Source organism: Salvelinus alpinus, chromosome 5, assembly GCF_045679555.1.
Source record: "Salvelinus alpinus chromosome 5, SLU_Salpinus.1, whole genome shotgun sequence".
NCBI classification, from domain to species: domain Eukaryota; kingdom Metazoa; phylum Chordata; class Actinopteri; order Salmoniformes; family Salmonidae; genus Salvelinus; species Salvelinus alpinus.
Genome location: NC_092090.1, coordinates 20,288,873 through 20,314,750, shown reverse-complemented (window position 1 = coordinate 20,314,750; position 25,878 = coordinate 20,288,873). Strand labels below are relative to the sequence as shown.

The window sequence follows — 25,878 nt, the reverse complement described above, 5'->3', positions numbered from 1 at the left end:
AACGGCCAACTGAAACTAGGTCCAGCAACGACCAACTGAAACTAGGTCCATCAACGACCAACTGAAACTAGGTCCAGCAACGACCAACTGAAACTAGGTCCAGCAACGACCAACTGAAACTAGGTCCATCAACGACCAACTGAAACTAGGTCCAGCAAATACCAACTGAAACTAGGTCCAGCAACGGCCAACTGAAACTAGGTCCATCAACGACCAACTGAAACTAGGTCCATCAACGACCAACTGAAACTAGGTCCAGCAACGGCCAACTGAAACTAGGTCCATCAACGACCAACTGAAACTAGGTCCATCAACGACCAACTGAAACTAGGTCCAGCAACGGCCAACTGAAACTAGGTCCAGCAACGACCAACTGAAACTAGGTCCAGCAACGGCCAACTGAAACTAGGTCCAGCAAATGCCAACTGAAACTAGGTCCAGCAACGGCCAACTGAAACTAGGTCCAGCAACGGCCAACTGAAACTAGGTCCAGCAACGGCCAACTGAAACTAGGTCCAGCAACGGCCAACTGAAACTAGGTCCAGCAACGGCCAACTGAAACTAGGTCCAGCAACGGCCAACTGAAACTAGGTCCAGCAAATACCAACTGAAACTAGGTCCAGCAACGGCCAACTGAAACTAGGTCCAGCAACGGCCAACTGAAACTAGGTCCATCAACGACCAACTGAAACTAGGTCCAGCAACGACCAACTGAAACTAGGTCCAGCAACGACCAACTGAAACTAGGTCCAGCAAAGACCAACTGAAACTAGGTCCATCAACGACCAACTGAAACTAGGTCCATCAAGGACCAACTGAAAATAGGTCCATCAACGACCAACTGAAACTAAGTCAGGCAACGACCAACTGAAACTAGGTCCATCAACGACCAACTGAAACTAGGTCCATCAACGACCAACTGAAACTAGGTCCAGCAAATACCAACTGAAACTAGGTCCAGCAACGGCCAACTGAAACTAGGTCCAGCAACGGCCAACTGAAACTAGGTCCAGCAACGACCAACTGAAACTAGGTCCAGCAACGACCAACTGAAACTAGGTCCAGCAAATACCAACTGAAACTAGGTCCAGCAAAGACCAACTGAAACTAGGTCCATCAACGACCAACTGAAACTAGGTCCATCAACGACCAACTGAAACTAGGTCCATCAACGACCAACTGAAACTAGGTCCATCAACGACCAACTGAAACTAGGTCAGGCAACGACCAACTGAAACTAGGTCCATCAACGACCAACTGAAACTAGGTCCATCAACGACCAACTGAAACTAGGTCCAGCAAATACCAACTGAAACTAGGTCCATCAATGACCAACTGAAACTAGGTCCAGCAAAGACCAACTGAAACTAGGTCCAGCAATGACCAACTGAAACTAGGTCCAGCAAAGACCAAGTGAAACTAGGTCCAGCAAATACCAACTGAAACTAGGTCCAGCAAAGACCAACTGAAACTAGGTCCATCAACGACCAACTGAAACTAGGTCCATCAACGACCAACTGAAACTAGGTCCATCAACGACCAACTGAAACTAGGTCAGGCAACGACCAACTGAATCTAGGTCCAGCAAAGACCAACTGAAACTAGGTCCAGCAACGGCCAACTGAAACTAGGTCCAGCAACGGCCAACTGAAACTAGGTCCAGCAAATGCCAACTGAAACTAGGTCCAGCAAATGCCAACTGAAACTAGGTCCAGCCATGGCCAACTGAAACTAGGTCCAGCAACGGCCAATTGAAACTAACTTACACACCTGACCAATTAGTTCAACAACCATCCAGTTGGTCTTTCCATCCGTAGACGGTGGGATTGGCTCTAGTTGGATAGATTTCTCTCTCACTCTCTCTCACACACACACACACACACACACACACACACACACACACACACACACACACACACACACACACACACACACACACACACACACACACACACACACACACACACACACACACAGCATCTCAAAGCATTTAGGCTAGATCAGGTTCCTGTGCCCTTCACGCATGTCAGTCAGTTAAGGTCCTGCCTTTAGCCAAGGAAGGCTTTTGTTCCTTAGTTGTATTGTTCTTTGTGTGACTGAGTGGGCTGTGGGTTGGATCACAGGGAGTCAGCTCAACTTCTGAGTCATCAGCTTCTCTGGCTACATACACACATCACACACCAGACCCCCAGTTATATGTCCAGCATCTGTTCCGCTTGAACAAGACTGTGTGTGTGTGCTCGATCAACTTCTTATAATGCTGTACATATATCCAGTTGTAAATCAGTTTCTAGGTAGAAATAAGACAAAGTTAATGCAAACAGTATTCCATTTTTTTGTTCAATGTATTTTTTTAAACTCTTGTTTTTTACCTCTTTTATATATATTTTTATCATTATTATAGTTATTTTTCCCCCCAATATGTAGTTAGTCTTCTCTCATCGTTGCAACTCCCATATGGACACGGGAGAGGCGAAGGTCAAAATCCATGCGTCCTCCGAAACACGACCCTGCCAAGCCGCACTGCTTCGAGAGAGAATTTTAGTTAATACCACTCCGACAATTTCAGATTTTACTGAGTTACAGTTCATATAAGGAATTATGTTGGTCACAGATACCTTTAAAACAAATGGTCCTCACAATTAGCCTCAGGACCTCGTCTCGGTATTTCTGTGCATTCAAATTGACATCGATAAAATGCAATTGTGTTCATTGTCTGTAGCAAATGCCTGCCTGCCATAACCCCACCACCATCATGGGGCACTCTGTTCACAACGTGGACATCAGCAAACTGCTCGCCCACACTAGGCCGGTTTTGAGGCCTGGTTGGACGTAATGCCAAATTCTCTAAAATGACATTGGAGGCGGCTTATGGTAGAGAAATGAACATTCAACTCTGGCAACAGCTTTGGTGGACATTCCTGCAGTCAGCATGCCAATTGCAGGTGGATGGATTATCTTGGTAAAGAAGAAATGCTCACTAACAGGGATGTAAACTAATGTGTGCACAACATTTTAGACATTTCTGGGTTATTTTATTTATGCTCATGAAACATGTGACCAACACTTTACATGTTCCGTTTTATATTTTTGTTCAGTGTAGAAGGCATGTGTGACTGAGATGAAAAGTTGAAGAGTGGCAGGATTTATGTAGTAACTTAAAATACTATCTGAAGCTGTGGCTCACTGTTCCGCCTGCTGTTTTAAAGAGCCACGCTTAAATTTGCCAGAGTCTCCTGCCCTGCCCCCGCTGTGTGTGTGATCACAGGAAGTCATCAGCGGTAGGATAAACATGGCGGTGTATTTGAGGCCGGCTGAGCCCCTTAAAATGGACGCACAAAGAAGGCCTGTGTCCAGCCTCCATTCTCAATTACAGTCCTGGATTGTGTTCATTGGGGCATGCGACCGAAAATGTTTTGCAACAGAAAAAGGAAAAACAATATTTCTCATTGGACGAAGTATCTTCCTGTTTCAGTCCGTTTTCTTCCGTTTGCTTCCAAATGAACATGACCCTGGCCTAGCCTGCTCATCCATTACTGCACTAAAGCTAAATAATCCTAGCCTGGCCGCAGAGCTGTTGGTGCTGTCTTGCCAACTCCTATGGTCAATGTCATGCCAAACAACAATAGGCGTTAGCCATACGGCACAAACAGATCTGGGACCAGGCTCATCTTACCTCCAGTTTAATTCATCCAAAACACTATTCAACATCAGACAGTTCAGTTTAACAAAACATCATCAGAGAATTGAAAATAAAGAACGACTAACTCTTTGGATACAGTCTGGTCTCTCAGCTCTGACACGGTAGAATGAACTCTAGAGAGAGTGATAAACAAATCAAATCAAATGTATTTATATAGCCCTTCTTACATCAGCTGATATCTCAAAGTGCTGTACAGAAACCCAGCCTAAAACCCCAAACAGCAAGCAATGCAGGTGTAGAAGCACGGTGGCTAGGAAAAACTCCCTAGAAAGGCCAAAACCTAGGAAGAAACCTAGAGAAGAACCAGGCTATGAGGGGTGGCCAGTCCTCTTCTGGCTGTGCCGGGTAGAGAGGAACCAGGCTATGAGGGCTGGCCAGTCCTCTTCTGGCTGTGCCGGGTAGAGAGGAACCAGGCTATGAGGGGTGGACAGTCCTCTTCTGGCTGTGCCGGGTAGAGAGGAACCAGGCTATGAGGGGTGGCCAGTCCTCTTCTGGCTGTGTCGGGTAGAGAGGAACCAGGCTATGAGGGGTGGACAGTCCTCTTCTGGCTGTGCCGGGTAGAGAGGAACCAGGCTATGAGGGGTGGCCAGTCCTCTTCTGGCTATGCCGGGTGGAGATTATAACAGAACATGGCCAAGATGTTCAAACAGAAAGGGAAGAAGGAGAGAGAGAGGAAGGGATATGTTCTCCCCTTTGTCAGGAGCCACCAGGCAACCTTCCCTACTCAGCCCTATGGGTAGGTTATGGATAGGGCCCTCTTCCTCTGGTACAGTACTAAACCATCTTCTTTCCTCCCCTCTATCTTCCCTTACCTCTTTCTTCCCCCCAGGCTACATTAGCCTCAGTGTTCCTCAGAGCCCTGAACCTTCTGACAGCAGGGAAATTATTTTCTCTCCCTGCCTCTCTCTCTTCATCCCTCTCTCTCTTTTCCTATCTGTCTCTCTCTCTAGTTCTCTCTCTTTCTCTCTTGCAGATTTCTTGGCCTTTTGTCTCCGCCTTTTCTCACACATTTTCTCTGTCTCTCTCTCTGTGTTTCTATCTCTCTCTGTGTGTGTTTCTCTCCCTCACTTGTGTCTGAAACAGAGACAAAGCTAGTCTCATTATTCTCTCCCCTTGGAGTTACTCTGCTCTCTTCCACAGAGAGACATTGCAGGGCTGCGTCCTATATGGCACCCTATTCCCAACATACTCCACGACTTTTGACCAGACCACTATAGGGCTCTGGTCTAAAGTAGTGCACTGTAAAGGGAATAGGGTGCCATTTGGGCACAACCTATGAAGGTACATTTTTAATGAACTGTTCACCATTGAAGTGGTAGCTGCCCTAATAATGACGTTATCTTATCTCCAGAGCCACACTCTGTTCATGTCTCTCCAGGTGTCTGTATTCTCGGAGCAGGAGTTCTGATCTAGGATCAGGTCCTCTGCTGTTCATATAATCTTGTTCATTATGCCTCTCCTCTCCTCCTCTAATCTCCTCGTCCCAGCCAGAGCAGGTTCAACTCCCTCTCATGACTCTGGTTCCTCTCATGGTTTCTTCCTACCTAGGGACTGTTTCCTTGTCACTACTGTCTCTCTGATCACTCTTTGGGAGGTTTAGGCTCCAGCTGTTGTCAATCACTGTGACATGTGTTTGTAGAAATGTGTTTGGATTGATTAATTGATTGATGGATTGATTGATTCCCTAGGTATTGGCGGTCTCGAGGAGTGTGTGTTGAAGTCTGCGACCCTCTCCACCTCCCCTGCCCTCCCACCTTTCATCCCCCTCAACTTCGAAGCTACGCCCATCGTACGAGTGGCCATCGAACCCAAACACCCAAGTAAGTGTCAAACACACTTACACCACATTGTGAATTTGTTGAGGTTGTTGCCTGTCAGTGATGTTTTGTTTTTGTCGTCTGTCATCTGAGGTAAGATGCTAATGTTGAGAAGCTAACGTTCCTCCAGCACCCCAGTCAGCCAGCCATTCTGTCAACCAACCAGCTATTCAACCAGTCAGTCAGCCACCCAGCCAGTCAGCTGTTCCACAGATAGTCAGACATTCCTGCAGCTCTTCCGTGGTGTTCGTTAGTATTATAGCTGAGGGCAACATTTGCCCCATATGGAGGGAGTTAGTCAGCTAGCAGTCAGTCAGTTAGTTAGCTAGTCTTAGAAAGATAACTGTTTTGAGAAGCTTCAAATGGTGTTTGTTTGTTTTCTTTTAAATAGTTGCACTTAGTAGTTGAGCTGACCTGTAACCCTGAAAATTCAAACCCGTCCTGGGTTTTGTCCATCAGGGCACTCATCAGAAAGTGTTTGAAAATGTTTTGCAACAGAAATTAAAATTAGCATTAATTCTGGATAAATCCAAGTAGTCCCTCCCTATTTCGTGATTTCTTCAGTTTGTTGCCTAATGAACATGACCCAGGTAACGTCAGTCTAAGTTTTCTTAACGAAAGACAAATGTAGGTTTGAATCCAGGGTGTATTATGTGCAGTAGGGCCCATACATGGAAATGATTCATGCTTAGTCTACTAAGAAGTACTTTTCTACAATCTGGTCTGTGTGTGTGTGTGTGTGTGTGTGTGTGTGTGTGTGTGTGTGTGTGTGTGTGTGTGTGTGTGTGTGTGTGTGTGTGTGTGTGTGTGTGTGTGTGTGTGTGTGTGTGTGTGTGTGTGTGTGTGTGTGTGTGTGTGTGTGTGTGTGTGTGTGTGTGTCAAGGTGAGATGCCTAAGCTGGTACGGGGTATGAGGCTGTTGAACCAGGCTGACCCGTGTGCTGAGGTTCTGATCCAGGAGACAGGAGAACACGTACTGGTCACGGCCGGAGAGGTCCACCTGCAACGCTGTCTGGACGACCTCCGAGAGAGGTGAGCCTCTTGTTTCCCTCTTGTGATTGACAAGTTCGGTTTATTTAGACAGTTGGAAACAGAGAGGGAGAAACCGTAGGAAGGTTGGACGCAGGGATTGAACCCCGGTCTCCGTTGGAGGGAAGTATACTATGAGACTGAAGCCTGGAGCGTCATCACTAGAACATGAGCTCTGCACAGAGAGGTCTGTCAGTCAGTCTTTTTGGCTGTATCTATCTTTCTTTGTCTGTCTGTCTGTCTCTGTCTGTGATTTGAAATCTAGTCAATAGTAGTGAAATGTTGACCAGACGCCCTGTAACAGAGTGTAGATGAGCAGCAGACGGCTCAGTTTGAGATGACTCAGTTTTTACACTGTCTGGCCCAGTCTCACACACTGATGATTGACATGATGATTCTGTGTGTGTGTGTGTGTGTGTGTGTGTGTGTGTGTGTGTGTGTGTGTGTGTGTGTGTGTGTGTGTAATGTTTCTGACTGAGAGTGGGTGTCTCTCTCTCTATAAAAAGTATTGTGTGATTATTGACTGGAGATGCTGTCTTTTAGATGTCTCTTCTCCACTCTGATCATGTCATATTAGAAGAGATGGTGAGAGAGGGGGGGGTTTAAAGTTCCATACAGAGATGTTAAATACAGCTCATTTCATTTGCATCCTATGACCAGTTGCCCTCCACCCTGCCATAAACTAAACTCTCACCAGCCTCCCTCTGACGTTGAGGGATCAGGTCCCATGTAGAGCTATTCATAATCAATACCTAAAGCTGTTGTAAGACCACCCACACATGTGGGGGGTCACCCACACATCCAGTCCTGCTAAGATCCTGTATTATCTATGTTTATAGTACATGAAGAAATCAGCATGTGTATCGTTGGAAGTGTGAGGTGGGGAGATGTGTGAACATATCAAAATAGATATTTCACAGCTTTATTTCAGTTGGAGTTTTCATAACCCAATAAATCAAAGATTTCCATATGCTTTGATACTTTGAAAGGGATACAAAGTACAGTGGAGTCTAGGCCTGTGTCCCAAATGACATGCAGTGTGTTGCAGTGGGACAAATGTGCAGGCCTCAATCCTAAATATAGATGTATATAGATTTTCAGGTGCGTTATCTCTTTAACATACATTATTAGTATGTTCAGATAAATCTTTGGGAGATTATTGAAATCATGAGGGAAAAAGCAGGAAATCCAAGAATCCTCTAATTGGGATTTCTGGAAAACTTGGGAATTTAATAACTGGAATTTTGCAACGCTAATGGTGAATATCCATAGTCCTAAAGCGTTAATTCCCCACAAGAATGAATGGGAATTAGAGATGACCTGTCCTTCGGTGTAACCTTGGTACTAACTAAATCTGCATCTATCTGCATATGTTGTCCTTGTCACTAAGTTCATCTGTATATACATTCATTTCCTGACTAACTTTCTTATAAGGTCAACATTATTGTTGCTAACTCAAACACACTGACCAGATGTATAAAGAGTCTCAGGGATCGTTACAGCTTTCCCCCTGGAAGATAACACAGGGTGATTTAGAAACAGTCCTAAACCAGCCAGTATGACAGGGCATCCAGGGACTGGATCCCGTCTAGTAAATGTAATTCTATGTTTACAAATAGCCCAGGTCAGCCTGATTAGGCCACCCAGGCAAGTGAAACACTTGAATTACCTTGTATAAGAGTATGCTCCTGTTTGGTGAATGACAGTCCCAGCTGTAGAGAGAGAACAATGTTATTCTATCTCTGTGTTCCCCACTGCATTTAATCAGGGGATGACTGCAATTCTTATTCTATGTTTGAAAATATGCCAGTTAGCCAGCCAGTCAGTCAGCTAGTCGGGCAAAGAGCAGGGCAGGACAGAGGAAGGGGAACCATGTTGGCTGTGAATGCCGACTGACCCCGTTGTGACATCACAACAACACACACAAGCAGACTGGCCCGTGGCCATTCACTCTCTAGCTCAGAAAGAGGTCAAGCCCGTTTTAGCCACTCATGTGGCACGTGGGACTGTGACGTCACAGCGCCAGGGTTCTGAAGCCAAAACAGCGCCAGGGTTGTCTCGCTGCCCTGGAAAATGGGTCAACTGATCCTGACCAAGTTAAGCTGGGGTGAACCAGGCAAACTTTTTTATTTCTGCTCACTAATGCACACACACACAAAACACAGCTTTTTTATGTGAATATTCTAGACTTTTTGGGTGTAAAAATGTATTCCCATTCAAAATCCAATTTTCCTTAAGCCTAAACAGTCCAGAAAAAAAAAAGAATATCTTACCTTGTCAGGACATTCTGGTCCTGATAATGTAGGCAACATGTACACACAAAAACACACATTCAGACACACAAAACCACACACTACACACACACGCAGCCATAGTTACAGTGGCTCCAAATCACCTCTAGACTATAATGCCGCAGCAATAAAACAATTTCCTGTATGCACAGTTCTGGTTTTCACACTCACGATGCATTGGAGAAATGTCCAAATGATTAGAAGGAGAGGGTTCCTAAACGAGGCTGTAAAGCTACAGTGTTCAGGATGGAGACTCATACATAGTCTCAACTGACACCATGTTCCCCAAGTGCACTACTTTTGACCAGGAGCAGCTATGGGCCGTTCTGGCTCAGACGAGGCAGACTTATCCAAGGCTTGCTTGATTACTTACTTTTGACCAGGAGCAGCTATGGGCCGTTCTGGCTCAGACGAGGCAGACTTATCCAAGGCTTGCTTGATTACTTACTTTTGACCAGGAGCAGCTATGGGCCGTTCTGGCTCAGACGAGGCAGACTTATCCAAGGCTTGCTTGATTACTTACTTTTGACCAGGAGCAGCTATGGGCCGTTCTGGCTCAGACGAGACAGACTTATCCAAGGCTTGCTTGATTACTTACTTTTGACCAGGAGCAGCTATGGGCCGTTCTGGCTCAGACGAGACAGACTTATCCAAGGCTTGCTTGATTACTTACTTTTGACCAGGGCCCATAGGTTGCCATTTGGGGGACACCAATATCTTCCTCCATTTCAACGCGGTGTGAGTTAGTGATAATAATAATTCATGTCCTCAACTCTTTGATTTATTCAAGACACACAAACAGACAATGGGTACGACCCAAATCTGACTCTATTCCCCATGTAGTGCACTACTTTTGCGCAGGGACAAGGTAGTAATCCACTACACATGGAATAGGGGGATCTTCATCAGGTCAAGTTGGTCTGGTTATTTATTAGTTTTGTTTCTGTCTAGCACCGGATTACTGGATGTATGTATTTCTCCTCTCCCACTGAATAAGTCATATCTCCCTGCTTCATTACTGGATGTATGTATTTCTCCTCTCCCACTGAATAAGTCATATCTCCCTGCTTCATTACTGGATGTATGTATTTCTCCTCTCCCACTGAATAAGTCATATCTCCCTGCTTCATTACTGGATGTATGTATTTCTCCTGCCACTGAATAAGTCATATCTCCCTGCTTCATTACTGGATGTATGTATTTCTCCTCTCCCACTGAATAAGTCATATCTCCCTGCTTCATTACTGGATGTATGTATTTCTCCTCCCACTGAATAAGTCATATCTCCCTGCTTCATTACTGGATGTATGTGTTTCTCCTCTCCCACTGAATAAGTCATATCTCCCTGCTTCATTACTGGATGTATGTATTTCTCCTCTCCCACTGAATAAGTCATATCTCCCTGCTTCATTACTGGATGTTTGTATTTCTCCTCCCACTGAATAAGTCATATCTCCCTGCTTCATTACTGGATGTATGTATTTCTCCTCTCCCACTGAATAAGTCATATCTCCCTGCTTGATTACTGGATGTATGTATTTCTCCTCTCCCACTGAATAAGTCATATCTCCCTGCTTCATTACTGGATGTGTGTATTTCTCCTCTCCCACTGAATAAGTCATATCTCCCTGCTTCATTACTGGATGTGTGTAATGATGTCTGGTCTAAAGGAGTGCACTATATAGGTAGTGGGGTTCTGGTCTAAAGGAGTGCACTATATAGGTAGTGGGGTTCTGGTCTAAAGGAGTGCACTATATAGGTAGTGGGGTTCCGGTCTAAAGGAGTGCACTATATAGGTAGTGGGGTTCTGGTCTAAAGGAGTGCACTATATAGATAGTGGGGTTCTGGTCTAAAGGAGTGCACTATATAGGTAGTGGGGTTCTGGTCTAAAGGAGTGCACTATATAGGTAGTGGGGTTCTGGTCTAAAGGAGTGCACTATATAGGTAGTGGGGTTCCGGTCTAAAGGAGTGCACTATATAGGTAGTGGGGTTCTGGTCTAAAGGAGTGCACTATATAGGTAGTGGGGTTCTGGTCTAAAAGAGTGCACTATATAGGTAGTGGGGTTCTGGTCTAAAGGAGTGCACTATATAGGTAGTGGGGTTCCGGTCTAAAGGAGTGCACTATATAGGTAGTGGGGTTCCGGTCTAAAGGAGTGCACTATATAGGGAGTGGGGTGGCATTTGGGATGCATTCCAAGTCTTAGTGAGATTTAAAGAAACAACCAACACCCACAGCACCCAGAATAACCCCCATCTTCAAACAACCACACAGTTTGCTGTCTACATTGGATTCAGGGAACGCTCCAGCACTTCTGAGATGCTTCTAGTAAACATCAGTGAGAGAGGAAGGAGAGCGAGGGAGAGAGAGGGAGAGAGAGAGAGGGAGAGAAAGAGGGAGGAATGGAGAGAGCGGAATGGGAAGAGGATTACTTGTTTTCTGCCCTGTTTTTGTATGGACTGACTCTAACTGGATTATATATATATGTGTGTGTGTGTGTGTGTGTGTGTGTGTGTGTGTGTGTGTGTGTGTGTGTGTGTGTGTGTGTGTGTGTGTGTGTGTGTGTGTGTGTGTGTGTGTGTGTGTGTGTGTGTGTGTGTGTGTGTGTGTGTGTGTGTGTTTATAACGTGACACGCTGGGTAACGAGATGAGCTGGTTCTGGTTGTGTGGACGGAAGTCGTGACGTCTCTCAGCCCAAACACTGACACACACACACACACGGCCAGTTTAGGAAGGACCAAGTGACCCAGGATCAGACAAGGGATTGCCTGTTTGTGTCAATAAACTTTGACAGTACTTGGCTGTTGGTCTTGGCAGTCGGAGAGATAGTAGACAGATAGACAGTGTACCTGTCCCAAATGGAACCATTTTACTGATGTAATGCACTGCTTTTGACCAGGGCTTTATGGGCCCTGGTCTAAAGTAGTGCACTACAGGAATAGGGTGCCATTTGGGAAGCACACTTGTTTTCTTTTCCTAAAGTGACCCTCTCTGTATCCCTCTGAGTGTTTCAGCAGTGATAACCTAATGACGTCATTTTATAGGAGAACCAGACCTGAAGCTTGGTCTCACCAGCGCAGGGTTGTGTTCATTAGGCAAAAAACAGAACAAGTGAAGTTTCCCCAGGTACAGATCCAGGATCAGCTTCCCCTCCCCCAATCCTAACCTAAACCATTAGTGGAGAAAATGACCAAATATCAGCGTTTAGGCGCAAGTTCACCCTCCACGTAATGTAACATTCTTGGTCGTTTTTTAATCTAGATTTTTTAATCATTTTAATCATTTAGCAGACGTTATCTAGAGCAACTTACAGGAGCAATTACGGTTAAGTGCCTTGCTCAAGGGCACATCAACAGATTCTTTTCACCTTGTCGGCTTGGGGATTTGAACCAGCAACCTTTCCGTTACTGGCCCAATTCTCTAACCGCTAGCCTACCTGCTGCCCTGCAGTTGTCATGTTGTGGCTTGAATGTCCTGACAAGATGTATCAGTCATTTGTATCTGAATAGAAGCTGCTATATTTCCCTCATCCTCCTCCTGTGTGGTTTAGAAAGATTGAAGAAGCAGACTTGAAGGTGTGTGTGTGTGTGTGTGTGTGTGTGTGTGTGTGTGTGTGTGTGTGTGTGTGTGTGTGTGTGTGTGTGTGTGTGTGTGTGTGTGTGTGTGTGTGTGTGTGTGTGTGTGTGTGTGCTCGCAAGGTGAGCTATGACAGATGATTTGAATATGCTGTGCTTGGCTCAGCATGGGCGGGAGAGCCTAATAATATCTGACAGGTGTTATTGTTTTGGAAAATAAAAACGCAGACGTGAAAGTTTTCAGCACTCTCTTAAGATGCCAATGTGTCTTTATGTATCGTATTCTGTTGAGTTTGTTCTGGCTCTCGTACCCAGTAATACAGCACATTTACAATGCATGGGTTGTCCTACTTGCTCTTACTCAGAGATGACAACTTCATTTGTGTTGCTGCATGTGAGTATTCCATCTCCTTCTCACTACACATCTTTGTAACTTTTCCAGCTTTTCCAGAAATCCTGGATGGAGGATTCCAGAATTTCTGCTTATTTCCGCCTGAATCCAGGAATCTTCCTATTGGGATTTCTGGAAAACCCGGGAATTTGTGGAAATTTACCAGAGTTTTGGGAACCCTACATCTGAGTCTCTGTGTTCTTCTCATCGTCCAGGTTTGCCAAGATTGAGATCAGTGCCTCCAAGCCTATCATCCCATTCAGAGAGACCGTGATCAGACCACCCAAAGTGGACATGGTCAATGAAGACCTGGGGAAACAACAGAAGGTGTGTGTGTACGTTGAGGGTGTGGTGTGTGTGTCTATCTTATAACATCTGTTGACATCTCAAACGACACCCCATATATTAGTAGTGTGCTACAATTGAAGATGCAGCAGCAATCTATGTGCAGTAGCTAACCCTACTCTCCTCTGTGTGTGTGTGTGTGTGTGTGTGTGTGTGTGTGTGTGTGTGTGTGTGTGTGTGTGTGTGTGTGTGTGTGTGTGTGTGTGTGTGTGTGTGTGTGTGTGTGTGTGTGTGTGTGTGTGTGTGTGTGTGTGTGTGTGTGTGTGTGTGTGTAGGTGGCTGTGCTCCACCAGGTGAAAGAGTCAGACACCCTGCACCTGGACCCCAGCGGCCTGTTGACCCTCACCACCCCCAACAGACAGGCCACCGTGGGGGTACGGGCCATACCACTACCCGAAGGTGAGAGAGAGTTGAGGGTGTGTGTGTTTGTTGTTGTCAGACTATAGGAAGCCCTTCACCTTTTGCTTAAGGAGAAACAGAACATCGCCTTTTTTAAGGAATAGCAACTTTGCTTAACTTTCTTCTTATGTCTGTAGTTAAGGGAAAACATGGCAGTTAAGAAGAAATTTCTTCTTAAGAAAGTTGAGTAAATCTGGGCTCTGATCCTGATCAAAAAGTGTCCTGTGTTGTGTAGAGGTGACTCTTCTGCTGGAGGGTAGTGCTGACTTGATCCGGACACTGGAACAGGCAGGTCAGGCCCAGAGGGAGGGGAGGACCCTGGACATGAGTACCTGGACCCTGGATGCCCTGATGGAGCTGAAGAGCAGGCTGGAGGTCCTGCTGCAGGGGAGGAAGTGGAGGAATGCCGTGGACCGGATATGGGCCTTTGGACCACGCAGGTATTTCAGGGTGTTTCATATGGGTTGGGATGAGAGGGTATGCAGGTATTTCAGGGTGTTTCATATGGGTTGGGATGAGAGGGTATGCAGGTATTTCAGGGTGTTTCATATGGGTTGGGATGAGAGGGTATGCAGGTATTTCAGGGTGTTTCATATGGGTTGGGATGAGAGGCTATGCAGGTATTTCGGGGTGTTTCATATGGGTTGGGATGAGAGGGTATGCAGGTATTTCGGGGTGTTTCATATGGGTTGGGATGAGAGGCTATGCAGGTATTCCGGGGTGTTTCATATGGGTTGGGATGATATTTCATGGTATTGAGATTAAATTGTGTGCTATGCAGGTATTTCATGGTAATTAATATGTCCATGTTGTTCTTATTAGGTATGGACCAAACATCCTCCTTAACAGCGTAGAGGGGTACCAGAGACCATCCGTGTGGCACTGCCTCCAACGAGAGAAAGGAGAGAAAGAGGGAGGGGAGAAAGCTGAGGCCAGCGCCATCCGAGACTTTGACAACAGCGTTGTCAGCGGTTTCCAGCTCGCCACCCTCTCTGGTCCCATGTGCGAGGAGCCCCTCATGGGCGTCTGCTTCTCTGTGGAGAGATGGGACATGAACTTCCCCACCCAGCGCACCCACCTGGCCTCTGTGACTGAAGAAGACTCCAACTCCCTTGATGCATCTGTTTCCAAAAGCCCCGGTGAGGCTGCAGGACAGCAGGAGGCCTCAGGCAAGGCAGGGGGAGCGGGTGAGACGCCTTCCCAGGCAGAGGGTGCCGTTGCTGAGGCGAGCCAGGGGAGACGCAGGGCCGAGGTTGGGGCCGGGCTAGTGGACTGCTACGGGCCGTTCTCTGGCCAGCTCATAGCTGCTGTGAAGGAGGCTTGTCGGCACGCGTTCCAGGCCAAACCTCAGAGACTCATGGCTGCTATGTACACCTGTGAAATCATGGCTACAGCAGAGGTGTTAGGTAAGAGGCTTAGCAGTACACACAGACACACGGCAGAACACACAGACACACGGCAGAACACACAGACACACGGCAGAACACACAGACACACGGCAGAACACACAGACACACGGCAGAACACACAGACACACGGCAGAACACACAGACACACACGGCAGAACACACAGACACACACGGCAGAACACACAGACACACGGCAGAACACACAGACACACGGCAGAACACACAGACACACGGCAGAACACACAGACACACGGCAGAACACACAGACACACGGCAGAACACACAGACACACGGCAGAACACACACAATATAACACACAGACACACACACACACGATAGAACACACGCTGGGCAAAACACAAACTAACCACTGAGGTCTTAGGTAAATAGCTAAAACACAAACTAACCACTGAGGTCTTACGTAAATAGCTAAAACACAAACTAACCACTGAGGTCTTACGTAAATAGCTAAAACACAAACTAACCACTGAGGTCTTAGGTAAATAGCTAAAACACAAACTAACCACTGAGGTCTTAGGTAAATAGCTAAAACACAAACTAACCACTGAGGTCTTAGGTAAATAGCTAAAACACAAACTAACCACTGAGGTCTTAGGTAAATAGCTAAAACACAAACTAACCACTGAGGTCTTAGGTAAATAGCTAAAACACAAACTAACCACTGAGGTCTTAGGTAAATAGCTAAAACACAACACACACACCTTCAGATCTGCTTCTTCAATCTTTCCTGGAGGCATTACTGCTTTCTAAACCACACAGGAGGAGGAGGAGGGAAATATAGCAGCTTCTATTCAGATACAAATGACTGATACATCTTGTCAGGACATTCAAGCCACAACATGACAACTAAACTACCAAGAATGTTACACCAGGTGGAGGGTGAAGTTGCTGCACAAAACCCACATTCTAGTGTGATAGGAGTCCATTGGACTGGTATATTATCCCATCCCCGGTGTAGGGAAGACATCTCTTAACTCGTCCACTGAAACACAGAGTAAAGATTTATGATGGTACAGTATTGGTTGATATTTAAATAGCCATCAGTAGCCGGCTACCACCCGGTTACTCAACCCTGCACCTTAGAGGCTGCTGCCCTATATTCACTGGCCACTTTAATAATGGAACACTAGTCACTTTAATCATGTTTACATACTGCTTTACTCATCTCACATGTATATTCTGTACTCTATTCTACTGTATTTAGTCAATGCCACTCCAACATTACTCGTCCTAATATTTATATATTTCTTAACTCCATTCTTTTACTTTAGTTTTGTGTGTATTGTTGTGAATTGTTAGATATTACTGCACTGTTGGAGCTAGAAACACAAGCATTTCGCTACACCCGCAATAACATCTGCTAAATGTGTGTATATGACCAATAAAATGTGATTTGACAACCCGCATTATTACTATCTATGCTCTAGAACTATTCTAATGTGTGTCTTTGTAGTGTAACTGATCACCAACTCTTGTTTTCTAACGTTGGTCCCAAATGGCACCCTATTCCCTGTATAGTGCACTACTTTTGGTCATTAAGATTCAAATGAGCCTTGCCCAACTTCTGTTACGGATAATCAATAAACAGATAATAAACCATATTTAAACAGCACGTTTAGCAGTCACATCCATTTACAGCCAGCCAAATCAACACCAGAATTAAGTGTGTTATTATGAGCCCATTTCAGAAACAATATGACTTTTTACTCACTTCTGCAACGCTAGCATCCCTTTAAATGGGGCGTTTGTCACGCTCTCCTGCTAGCCTGTTGTGAATACCAATGCTATCCGCTCTATATACCCCCATTAGGAGAACTTAGTTTCTTTAGTATCGATGAATGTGATCCATATTTTAATTCCATGATGTATATTATAGTAGATGTTGGTTGCGTAACATTTAGTGTAGAAATAGACTTCATCAATACTTTCATTACATCGTGTCCATTATTTAGATCTAATCAATTAGATCATGCATAAATAGAGTGTATACATAGTTGGATTAGATTGTGTGTGTGAATCGATGTGGTCAATCATTTGATTAGATTGTATATAGCTAGCCACACTGAATACATGGCCAGAGTACACGTTAAGCCACTTCTACTAATTATCGTGTGTGTGTGTGTCCAGGTCGTGTGTACGGGGTCCTGGGGAAGAGGGAGGGCCGAGTGTTACAGGAGGAGATGAAGGAGGGGACAGAGATGTTCATCATCAAGGCCGTCCTTCCTGTGGCCGAGAGCTTCGGATTCGCTGACGAGATACGCAAGAGAACCAGTGGATTGGCTAGTCCACAACTGGTCTTCAGCCACTGGGAGGTGAGGCGCGCTCACACATACACCCTGTCGTGTGCATCTTTGTGCAGACACACACACAGCAGGCATACAACTCACACACAGCAAGCATACAACACACATACACACACACACACACAGACAAAAACACATGCAAGGCTCACTCCGTGGGGGGGTTGTGAGCTGCAACTCATCAGTCTGAAAACAGGTGCTTGTATTTTTAGCTCTTAATAATTTAATGGTTTTTCATAAATGAAGGAATAAAGGAAATCACAATACTGAACTAGGGTCAGTGTTTATTTCACCCTTGTCTCTGGAACTCATAGCCCTGTTCCCTATTAGTTCCAGTATGAGGTGAATCCTAACTAGTCTCCCATTGACATCAATACATGACTTCTCTGACCATCTCTGGCTCATCCTTATTATACCCCTTTTATATACAGACAAAAATCCCACTTCTTTACCATACCAACTTGTGGACTGTAGACATTGAAACCTCAAACAACTGTCTTTTCAATTTGTGCATCCAAATTGGCACCCTATTCCCTATATAGAGCACTAGTTTTGACCTGGGCACCCTATTCCCTATATAGAGTGCTAGTTTTGACCTGGGCACCCTATTCCCTATATAGAGCGCTAGTTTTGACCTGGGCACCCTATTCCCTATATATAGAGCACTAGTTTTGACCTGGGCACCCTATTCCCTATATATAGAGCACTAGTTTTGACCTGGGCACCCTATTCCCTATATAGAGCGCTAGTTTTGACCTGGGCACCCTATTCCCTATATATAGAGCACTAGTTTTGACCTGGGCACCCTATTCCCTATATATAGAGCACTAGTTTTGACCTGGGCACCCTATTCCCAATATAGTGCACTACTTTTGTCCTGGTAACTCTTTTCTCTAATCCCTATAAAGAGCACTACTTTTTTTTTTTTTGCCATCAGATATATTATAACTGTGTTTCTACCGTGTTTTAGAAGTCTGAGAGCTCTGTTATCCTAGTTCTGTACAGCTGCCATTTTTCCCCCTGTGCTTCCTACTAGCGTTTTTTCCATCCTCCATTCTTCTCCACTGCTATCGTGTACACATGATGCTTTTCCTTCAGAAAAACATGCATCATAACATTTGGTTCATTTGCACAATTTCTCTCGTTCACATACACTTGTAAATGTCTACATTCACCAAAAATGACATTCGGTAACTACTAGCTATACTTGTATAACTTTATGAGTTGGATCTGCTTGTCTTTGCAATTAGTTTGTTCATTTTTGCTTGTTAGCATTTACCTAACAAGGTATATGTGATTTCGCTATTACTTGTGCTAATTTTGTTAGCATTCCAATGGGCTTTTTGTTTTTAGCGCCCCTTTGTGTGCAATGCCGGTAAATCCGTAAATCCCAGGATGGCAGAAGAGCAGTATGACATTGTGAAATCTGGGAACCTCTCAAGCCTAATGCAATGTACTCTAGTTTTATCATTTATTTTATACAGTCATTTTTGCTCATCTTTATCAAGGGGGTCAAAAATTTCGGACCCCACTGTATCTATGTCATGGGTATGTGTATTACGTGTTTCTTATTTTGTGTGTGTGTGTGTGTGTGTGTGTGTGTGTGTGTGCGTGTGTGTGCTCCTGTCTGTCTGAGGGTTTAAGTGGTTATTGTTCAAGGTCGGCTAATTTAATTGGCCGAGAGCGCCGGCCGTTGTTAATGAGCGTGTGCAGCCCGGTGTCTCTCTCTCACACACACACACACACACACACAAGCCTAGTGAACAGCTTTACGGTCTGACCTGATGTCACACTGCCAGGCAGAAGAGACACCACACACACACACTGCTTTTATTTGTTATTATTATCTATATTATTCTTTTTTATTATAAACGCTGTTGGGAAAGAGCTCTCAAGGTAAGAATGTTACTGTATTGTTTTACACCTGTTGTATCCTCGGCACATGGTGAATAAACGTTGAAACTTGAAACTAGATGTGACACACACGCTATGCAAATTCATTACAACACACAGCATGTCACTCAGTATTAGATTCCCCCGTTGCTCCACACACCCACCCCCTACCAGCACATTGTTGTCAGCCTTTGTGTGTGAGCTTCATTAAAACAGGTCTGTCCAGTTTAATTTACATGACTCTGTCATTATCTGCAGCAGTTAGATAGTTACTCCATAGACAATCATGACAACATAGATAGTTACTCCATAGACAGTCATGACAACATAGATAGTTACTCCATAGACAGTCATGACAACATAGATAGTTACTCCATAGACAATCATGACAACATAGATAGTTACTCCATAGACAGTCATGACAACATAGATAGTTACTCCATAGACAGTCATGACAACATAGATAGTTACTCCATAGACAATCATGACAACATAGATAGTTACTCCATAGACAGTCATGACAACATAGATAGTTACTCCATAGACAGTCATGACAACATGGATGGTTACTCCATAGACAATCATGACAACATAGATAGTTACTCCATAGACAGTCATGACAACATAGAGAGTTACTCCATAGACAGTCATGACAACATAAATAGTTACTCCATAGACAGTCATGACAACATAGATAGTTACTCCATAGACAGTCATGACAACATGGATGGTTACTCCATAGACAGTCATGACAACATAGATAGTCACTCCATAGACAGTCATGACAACATAGATAGTTACTCCATAGACAATCATGACAACATAGATGGGCACTCCATAGACAGTCATGACAACATGGATAGTTACTACATAGACAGTCATGACAACATGGATGACAACATAGATAGTTACTCCATAGACAGTCATGACAACATGGATAGTTACTCCATAGACGATCATGACAACATAGATAGTTACTCCATAGACAATCATGACAACATAGATAGTCACTCCATAGACAGTCATGACAACATAGATAGTTACTCCATAGACAATCATGGCAACATAGATGGGCACTCCATAGACAGTCATGACAACATAGATAGTTACTCCATAGACAATCATGACAACATAGATAGTCACTCCATAGACAATCATGACAACATAGATAGTCACTCCATAGACAGTCATGACAACATAGATAGTTACTCCATAGACAATCATGACAACATAGATAGTCACTCCATAGACAGTCATGACAACATAGATAGTTACTCCATAGACAATCATGACATGGATAGTTACTCCATAGACAGTCATGACAACATAGATAGTTACTCCATAGACAATCATGACAACATAGATAGTCACTCCATAGACAGTCATGACAACATAGATAGTTACTTCATAGACAATCATGACAACATAGATAGTCACTCCATAGACAGTCATGACAACATAGATAGTTACTCCATAGACAATCATGGCAACATAGATGGGCACTCCATAGACAATCATGACAACATGGATAGTTACTACATAGACAGTCATGACAACATGGATGACAACATAGATAGTTACTCCATAGACAGTCATGACAACATAGATAGTTACTCCATAGACAGTCATGACAACATAGATAGTTACTCCATAGACAATCATGACATGGATAGTTACTCCATAGACAGTCATGACAACATAGATAGTTACTCCATAGACGATCATGACAACATAGATAGTTACTCCATAGACAGTCATGACAACATAGATGGTCACTCCATAGACAATCATGACAACATAGATAGTTACTACATAGACAATCATGACAACATAGATGGTCACTCCATAGACAATCATGACAACATAGATAGTTACTACATAGACAGTCATGACAACATGGATAACAACATAGATAGTTACTCCATAGACAGTCATGACAACATAGATAGTTACTCCATAGACAATCATGACATGGATAGTTACTTCATAGACAATCATGACATGGATAGTTACTCCATAGACAATCATGACATGGATAGTTACTCCATAGACAGTCATGACAACATAGATAGTTACTCCATAGACAATCATGACAACATAGATAGTTACTCCATAGACAATCATGACATGGATAGTTACTCCATAGACAGTCATGACAACATAGATAGTTACTCCATAGACAATCATGACATGGATAGTTACTCCATAGACAGTCATGACAACATAGATAGTTACTCCATAGACAATCATGACAACATGGATAGTTACTCCATAGACAGTCATGACAACATAGATAGTTACTCCATAGACAATCATGACAACATAGATAGTTACTCCATAGACAATCATGACAACATAGATAGTTACTCCATAGACAATAACAATGGGGTTTTAGTAGACTCCAACTTGCTTCTATCTGAATCTATTCTATACATCTAGTCTATTTAAATTAGATGCAAGCTACTGTTAGCATTTAGTTTATCATTGATTTTCTATGGACTTCATATTTATTTAACATATGAATAGTGTTTAGTGACAGAGAGAGAGCTCTTCTGTGAGTGTTGTATTGTTGTGTTAGCTATGTGTGTAATGTTATGGATTTACATTAGATTAGCATGAGAAAGAGGTTGTGACAATAACTTTTTTCCTCCCTTTGTGTTGTAGTTCAGGGACTAGCGTGTGTGTGTGTGTGTGTGTGTGTGTGTGTGTGTGTGTGTGTGTGTGTGTGTGTGTGTGTGTGTGTGTGTGTGTGTGTGTGTGTGTGTGTGTGTGTGTGTGTGTGTGTGTGTGTTTTCATTCAGGCTAATGTAGGTGAGGCCCACTGACACGCTTCATGGAGCGCAGTGACAAAAGCTCTCTCTCTCTCTCTCACTCACAAACACACACACAGCAGTGAGACAAAGGCCCCTGTAAAGATAAGTAACCGAAGGGATGCACACAACAGGGGCCGCAGAGAGCAGATTAAATCAAAGACCTGTGTGTGTCTTTGCTTGTGTGCGCTCGTGCATACTAGTGTGTTTGTGTGTTTCAGCCCCCCTGTTGGTACCTTCCCCCCGTTACAGTTAGAGCTGAACCCCCGCCACTCTAACCCTGCACACGTACACACACAATGAAACACACACCCTTTCGCCCTACTGGACCCAAGTGTGTGTGTGTGTGTGTGTGTGTGTGTGTGTGTGTGTGTGTGTGTGTGTGTGTGTGTGTGTGTGTGTGTGTGTGTGTGCAACCTCGTAATCTGTCTGGTGTTGTTCCTCCTCTACCATCTGTTGCCTGCAACCAGAGTCTGTCACTCGGGGCCCCTAACGGCCAGGTGCAGGGGCCCACGTACACACTGGTACAGTAATTGTGGCATGGTGTGTGTGTGAAGCAGCAGAAGGCATTGCCTCATCTCCTCAGCAGGTTGCACATAGCCAGGCCCTCCTCAACAAACACACACAGTCTCTCTCCTCTAGAACACAGTGACACAGTGTTGATCTGGATGTCTGTGTGACTGACTGCTTTGGAAGAACACATGTATCTCTATAACCTCCCCTCCTGTCAGAGCCTGATGGAGGCAGAGAGGGGGAGGGGGGTGGGGAGAGAGCCAGCTAGGGAGAGAGCCAGGTAGGGAGCTAGAGGGGGAGAGAGGGGGAGGGGGGTGGGGAGAGAGCCAGCTAGGGAGAGAGCCAGGTAGGGAGCTAGAGGGGGAGAGAGGGGGAGGGGGGTGGGGAGAGAGCCAGCTAGGGAGAGAGCCAGGTAGGGAGCTAGAGGGGGAGAGAGGGGGGGGGTGGAGAAAGAGCCAGCTAGGGAGAGAGCCAGGTAGGGAGCTAGAGGGGGAGAGAGGGGAGGGGGGTGGGGAGAGAGCCAGCTAGGGAGCTAGAGGGGGAGAGAGGGGGGGGGGGTGGAGAAAGAGCCAGCTAGGGAGAGAGCCAGGTAGGGAGCTAGAGGGGGAGAGAGGGGGGGGGGGTGAAGAAAGAGCCAGCTAGGGAGAGAGCCAGGTAGGGAGCTAGAGGGGGGGAGGGGGGTGGAGAAAGAGCCAGCTAGGGAGAGAGCCAGGTAGGGAGCTAGAGGGGGAGAGAGGGGGGGGGGGTGGAGAAAGAGACAGGTAGGGAGCTAGAGGGGGAGAGAGGGGAGGGGGGTGGAGAAAGAGCCAGGTAGGGAGCTAGAGGGGGAGAGAGGGGAGGGGGGTGGAGAAAGAGCCAGGTAGGGAGCTAGAGGGGGAGAGAGGGGGGGGGGGGTGGAGAAAGAGCCAGCTAGGGAGCTAGAGGGGGAGAGAGGGGAGGGGGGTGGAGAAAGAGCCAGCTAGGGAGAGAGCCAGGTAGGGAGCTAGAGGGGGAGAGAGGGGGGGGGGGTGGAGAAAGAGCCAGGTAGGGAGCTAGAGGGGGAGAGAGGGGTGGGGGTTGGAGAAAGAGCCAGCTAGGGAGCTAGAGGGGGGGGTGGAGAAAGAGCCAGGTAGGGAGCTAGAGGGGGAGAGATGAGAGGGGGGTGGAGAAAGAGCCAGGTAGCGAGCTAGAGGGGGAGAGAGGGGGAGGTAGAGGGAGAAAGACAGGGAGCAGCTGAGTTGGATAACAGTAGCCATGATCCCTTCCTTGTCTGCCACCACTGCTGGGCAAAGCTTAGCCAAGACTGGGTTCTTTGTCATGTGGGGTAGATTCCAGTGTCCGCTCCATGCTTTACATCTGTTCATGTTTATAGGTCAGGGCCCGTATCCACAAAGTGTCTCAGAGTAGAAGTGCTGATCTAGGATCTGTTTAGCCTTTTCAGTCATAAAGAATAAGATAATATGGACAGGGTTGACCTGACTCTGAGATGTTTTGGGGATACAGGTCCTGATCTTTGTATCTATAGTCCATTTAATGAAGCATTATCCTGCTCAGGGGTGGACTTCAAACTAAATCTGTCTTTATGTACTTCAAACTAAATTTGTCTTTATGTATTTTAAACTAAATCGCTCTCTCTCTGTCTCTGTGTGTGTCTCTCTGTGTGTCTCTCTGTGTCTCAAGGTGATCTCCAGTGATCCGTCCTGGGTTCCTACCACAGAAGAGGAGTACCTCCACTTTGGAGAGAAGGCTGATTCCGCCAATCAGGCTCTGAAATACATGAACGGTGTTCGCCGGCGTAAAGGACTGTACGTGGAGGAGAAGATAGTGGAGCACGGCGAGAAACAGAGAACACTGAGCAAGAACAAATAGGCCTGTGTGTGTGTTTCCTGATTGACTCCTACCGACACACACCCGAGACAGACATCATAAAGAGCATCCAGTGGATACTGTCCCCCATCGCTACACCATCATCACCCCTCTAACTGTCACTCAAAATGAGCCACTGAGCCTTTTATATTACAGAGCAGTTTTGCTGAAAACCTCCTTAGAAAATGTTTTTTAGTCCAGAACTAGACTTAATCTGTGTCTAGGAAACCGGCCCAGTGGGTTTTAATAGCTGGACATGCAGCTGTGTCTTTACCCGGGAGAATCCCTTTCAGCTATGCATAATTGACGAGTGTTCCCGTTCAAATCCAGTTTTGCTGTTAAGTGAAGTGGCTTGAATTAATTTCTGCTCTCAACCTAATTGAATTGCAGTACCCAGCCCCCTGAAGAGCGGCATTTCATTTGGAAAAACAGAAATATGATGCAAAGTGGGATTGTACGTTTTTTTATTATTTGGGGACAGCGTTAGCGAGCCTTGTTGATATGCTATGTTGAGAGCTCTGGGTAAGGTATCTGTGTACAAGACATAAAGCAAAATGTACAGTATTTACCAGAAAGCAATAAATAAAGAAAATTGTGTGTTTTTTGTTTCATTAATCAGGAGTGATATGTGTGTGAGTCATTCTTGAGATGTGGTGGCATTTGGACATGGCATTTTGGAAAATAATTACTTAATGTTTCTAGATTTAATTTAATTTAAATGTATTTGGGTACATCTTCCCATTCTAAATCAAATAATATGGCAGCTTAATGACGTAAAATAATTGTTACCATTATGATAACATGCCAGCAGTAGGAGTAGCAACACAAAGGACGGTAACACCAATGACACATTTTAGGTAATTGAGGGTTTTACTAGATGGGGCCACAGATGTTCATTAACACTTTTTAAAATAATTTACTTAAGTGATATAATTAATCATTTTGCTCACAATTTCCCTTAATTTACATTGAGTAATACCAATAACACTTTTTATTCAGACATACCAAATGAATAATTGAATCCTGAAAGGTATCATTTCTGCAGATTAGAGGGTGTGTCTTCCCCTAGGACAATTATGAGACAGTTTGCCATCACTGGGAAACTCCTTGCACTTCAATCAATGTACCAGAACAACTGTCTAGAGTTGGTCTACAATTTCTCCCTCTTCCCCTATTTCTCCACTCCTCTCACAGACCTGTTCCCATTGTGTTGTCTGACCCCTGTCCTTCCCCTATTTCTCCACTCCTCTTACAGACCTGTTCCCATTGTGTTGTCTGACCCCTGTCCTTCCCCTATTTCTCCACTCCTCTCACAGACCTGTTCCCATTGTGTTGTCTGACCCCAGTCCTTCCCCTATTTCTCCACTCCTCTCACAGACCTGTTCCCATTGTGTTGTCTGACCCCTGTCCTTCCCCTATTTCTCCACTCCTCTCACAGACCTGTTCCCATTGTGTTGTCTGACCCCTGTCCTTCCCCTATTTCTCCACTCCTCTTACAGACCTGTTCCCATTGTGTTGTCTGACCCCAGTCCTTCCCCTA

General features: G+C 45.0%; 1 protein-coding gene across 1 annotated transcript in view; it reads left to right on the top strand.

Moving 5' to 3' along the window:
- The window catches only part of efl1 (elongation factor like GTPase 1), an 89,989-nt gene extending 65,054 nt beyond the window's left edge, over positions 1-24,935 (top strand). The window contains exons 16-23 of the mRNA XM_071400863.1: positions 5,392-5,523; positions 6,404-6,551; positions 13,019-13,130; positions 13,424-13,547; positions 13,783-13,987; positions 14,370-14,953; positions 17,105-17,289; positions 24,153-24,935. Of these exons, the coding sequence (XP_071256964.1) occupies positions 5,392-5,523; positions 6,404-6,551; positions 13,019-13,130; positions 13,424-13,547; positions 13,783-13,987; positions 14,370-14,953; positions 17,105-17,289; positions 24,153-24,341 (1,679 nt within the window). The 3' untranslated portion in view covers positions 24,342-24,935. The remainder of the gene's footprint in view (positions 1-5,391; positions 5,524-6,403; positions 6,552-13,018; positions 13,131-13,423; positions 13,548-13,782; positions 13,988-14,369; positions 14,954-17,104; positions 17,290-24,152) is intronic.
- The last annotated feature ends 943 nt before the right edge of the window (positions 24,936-25,878 follow it).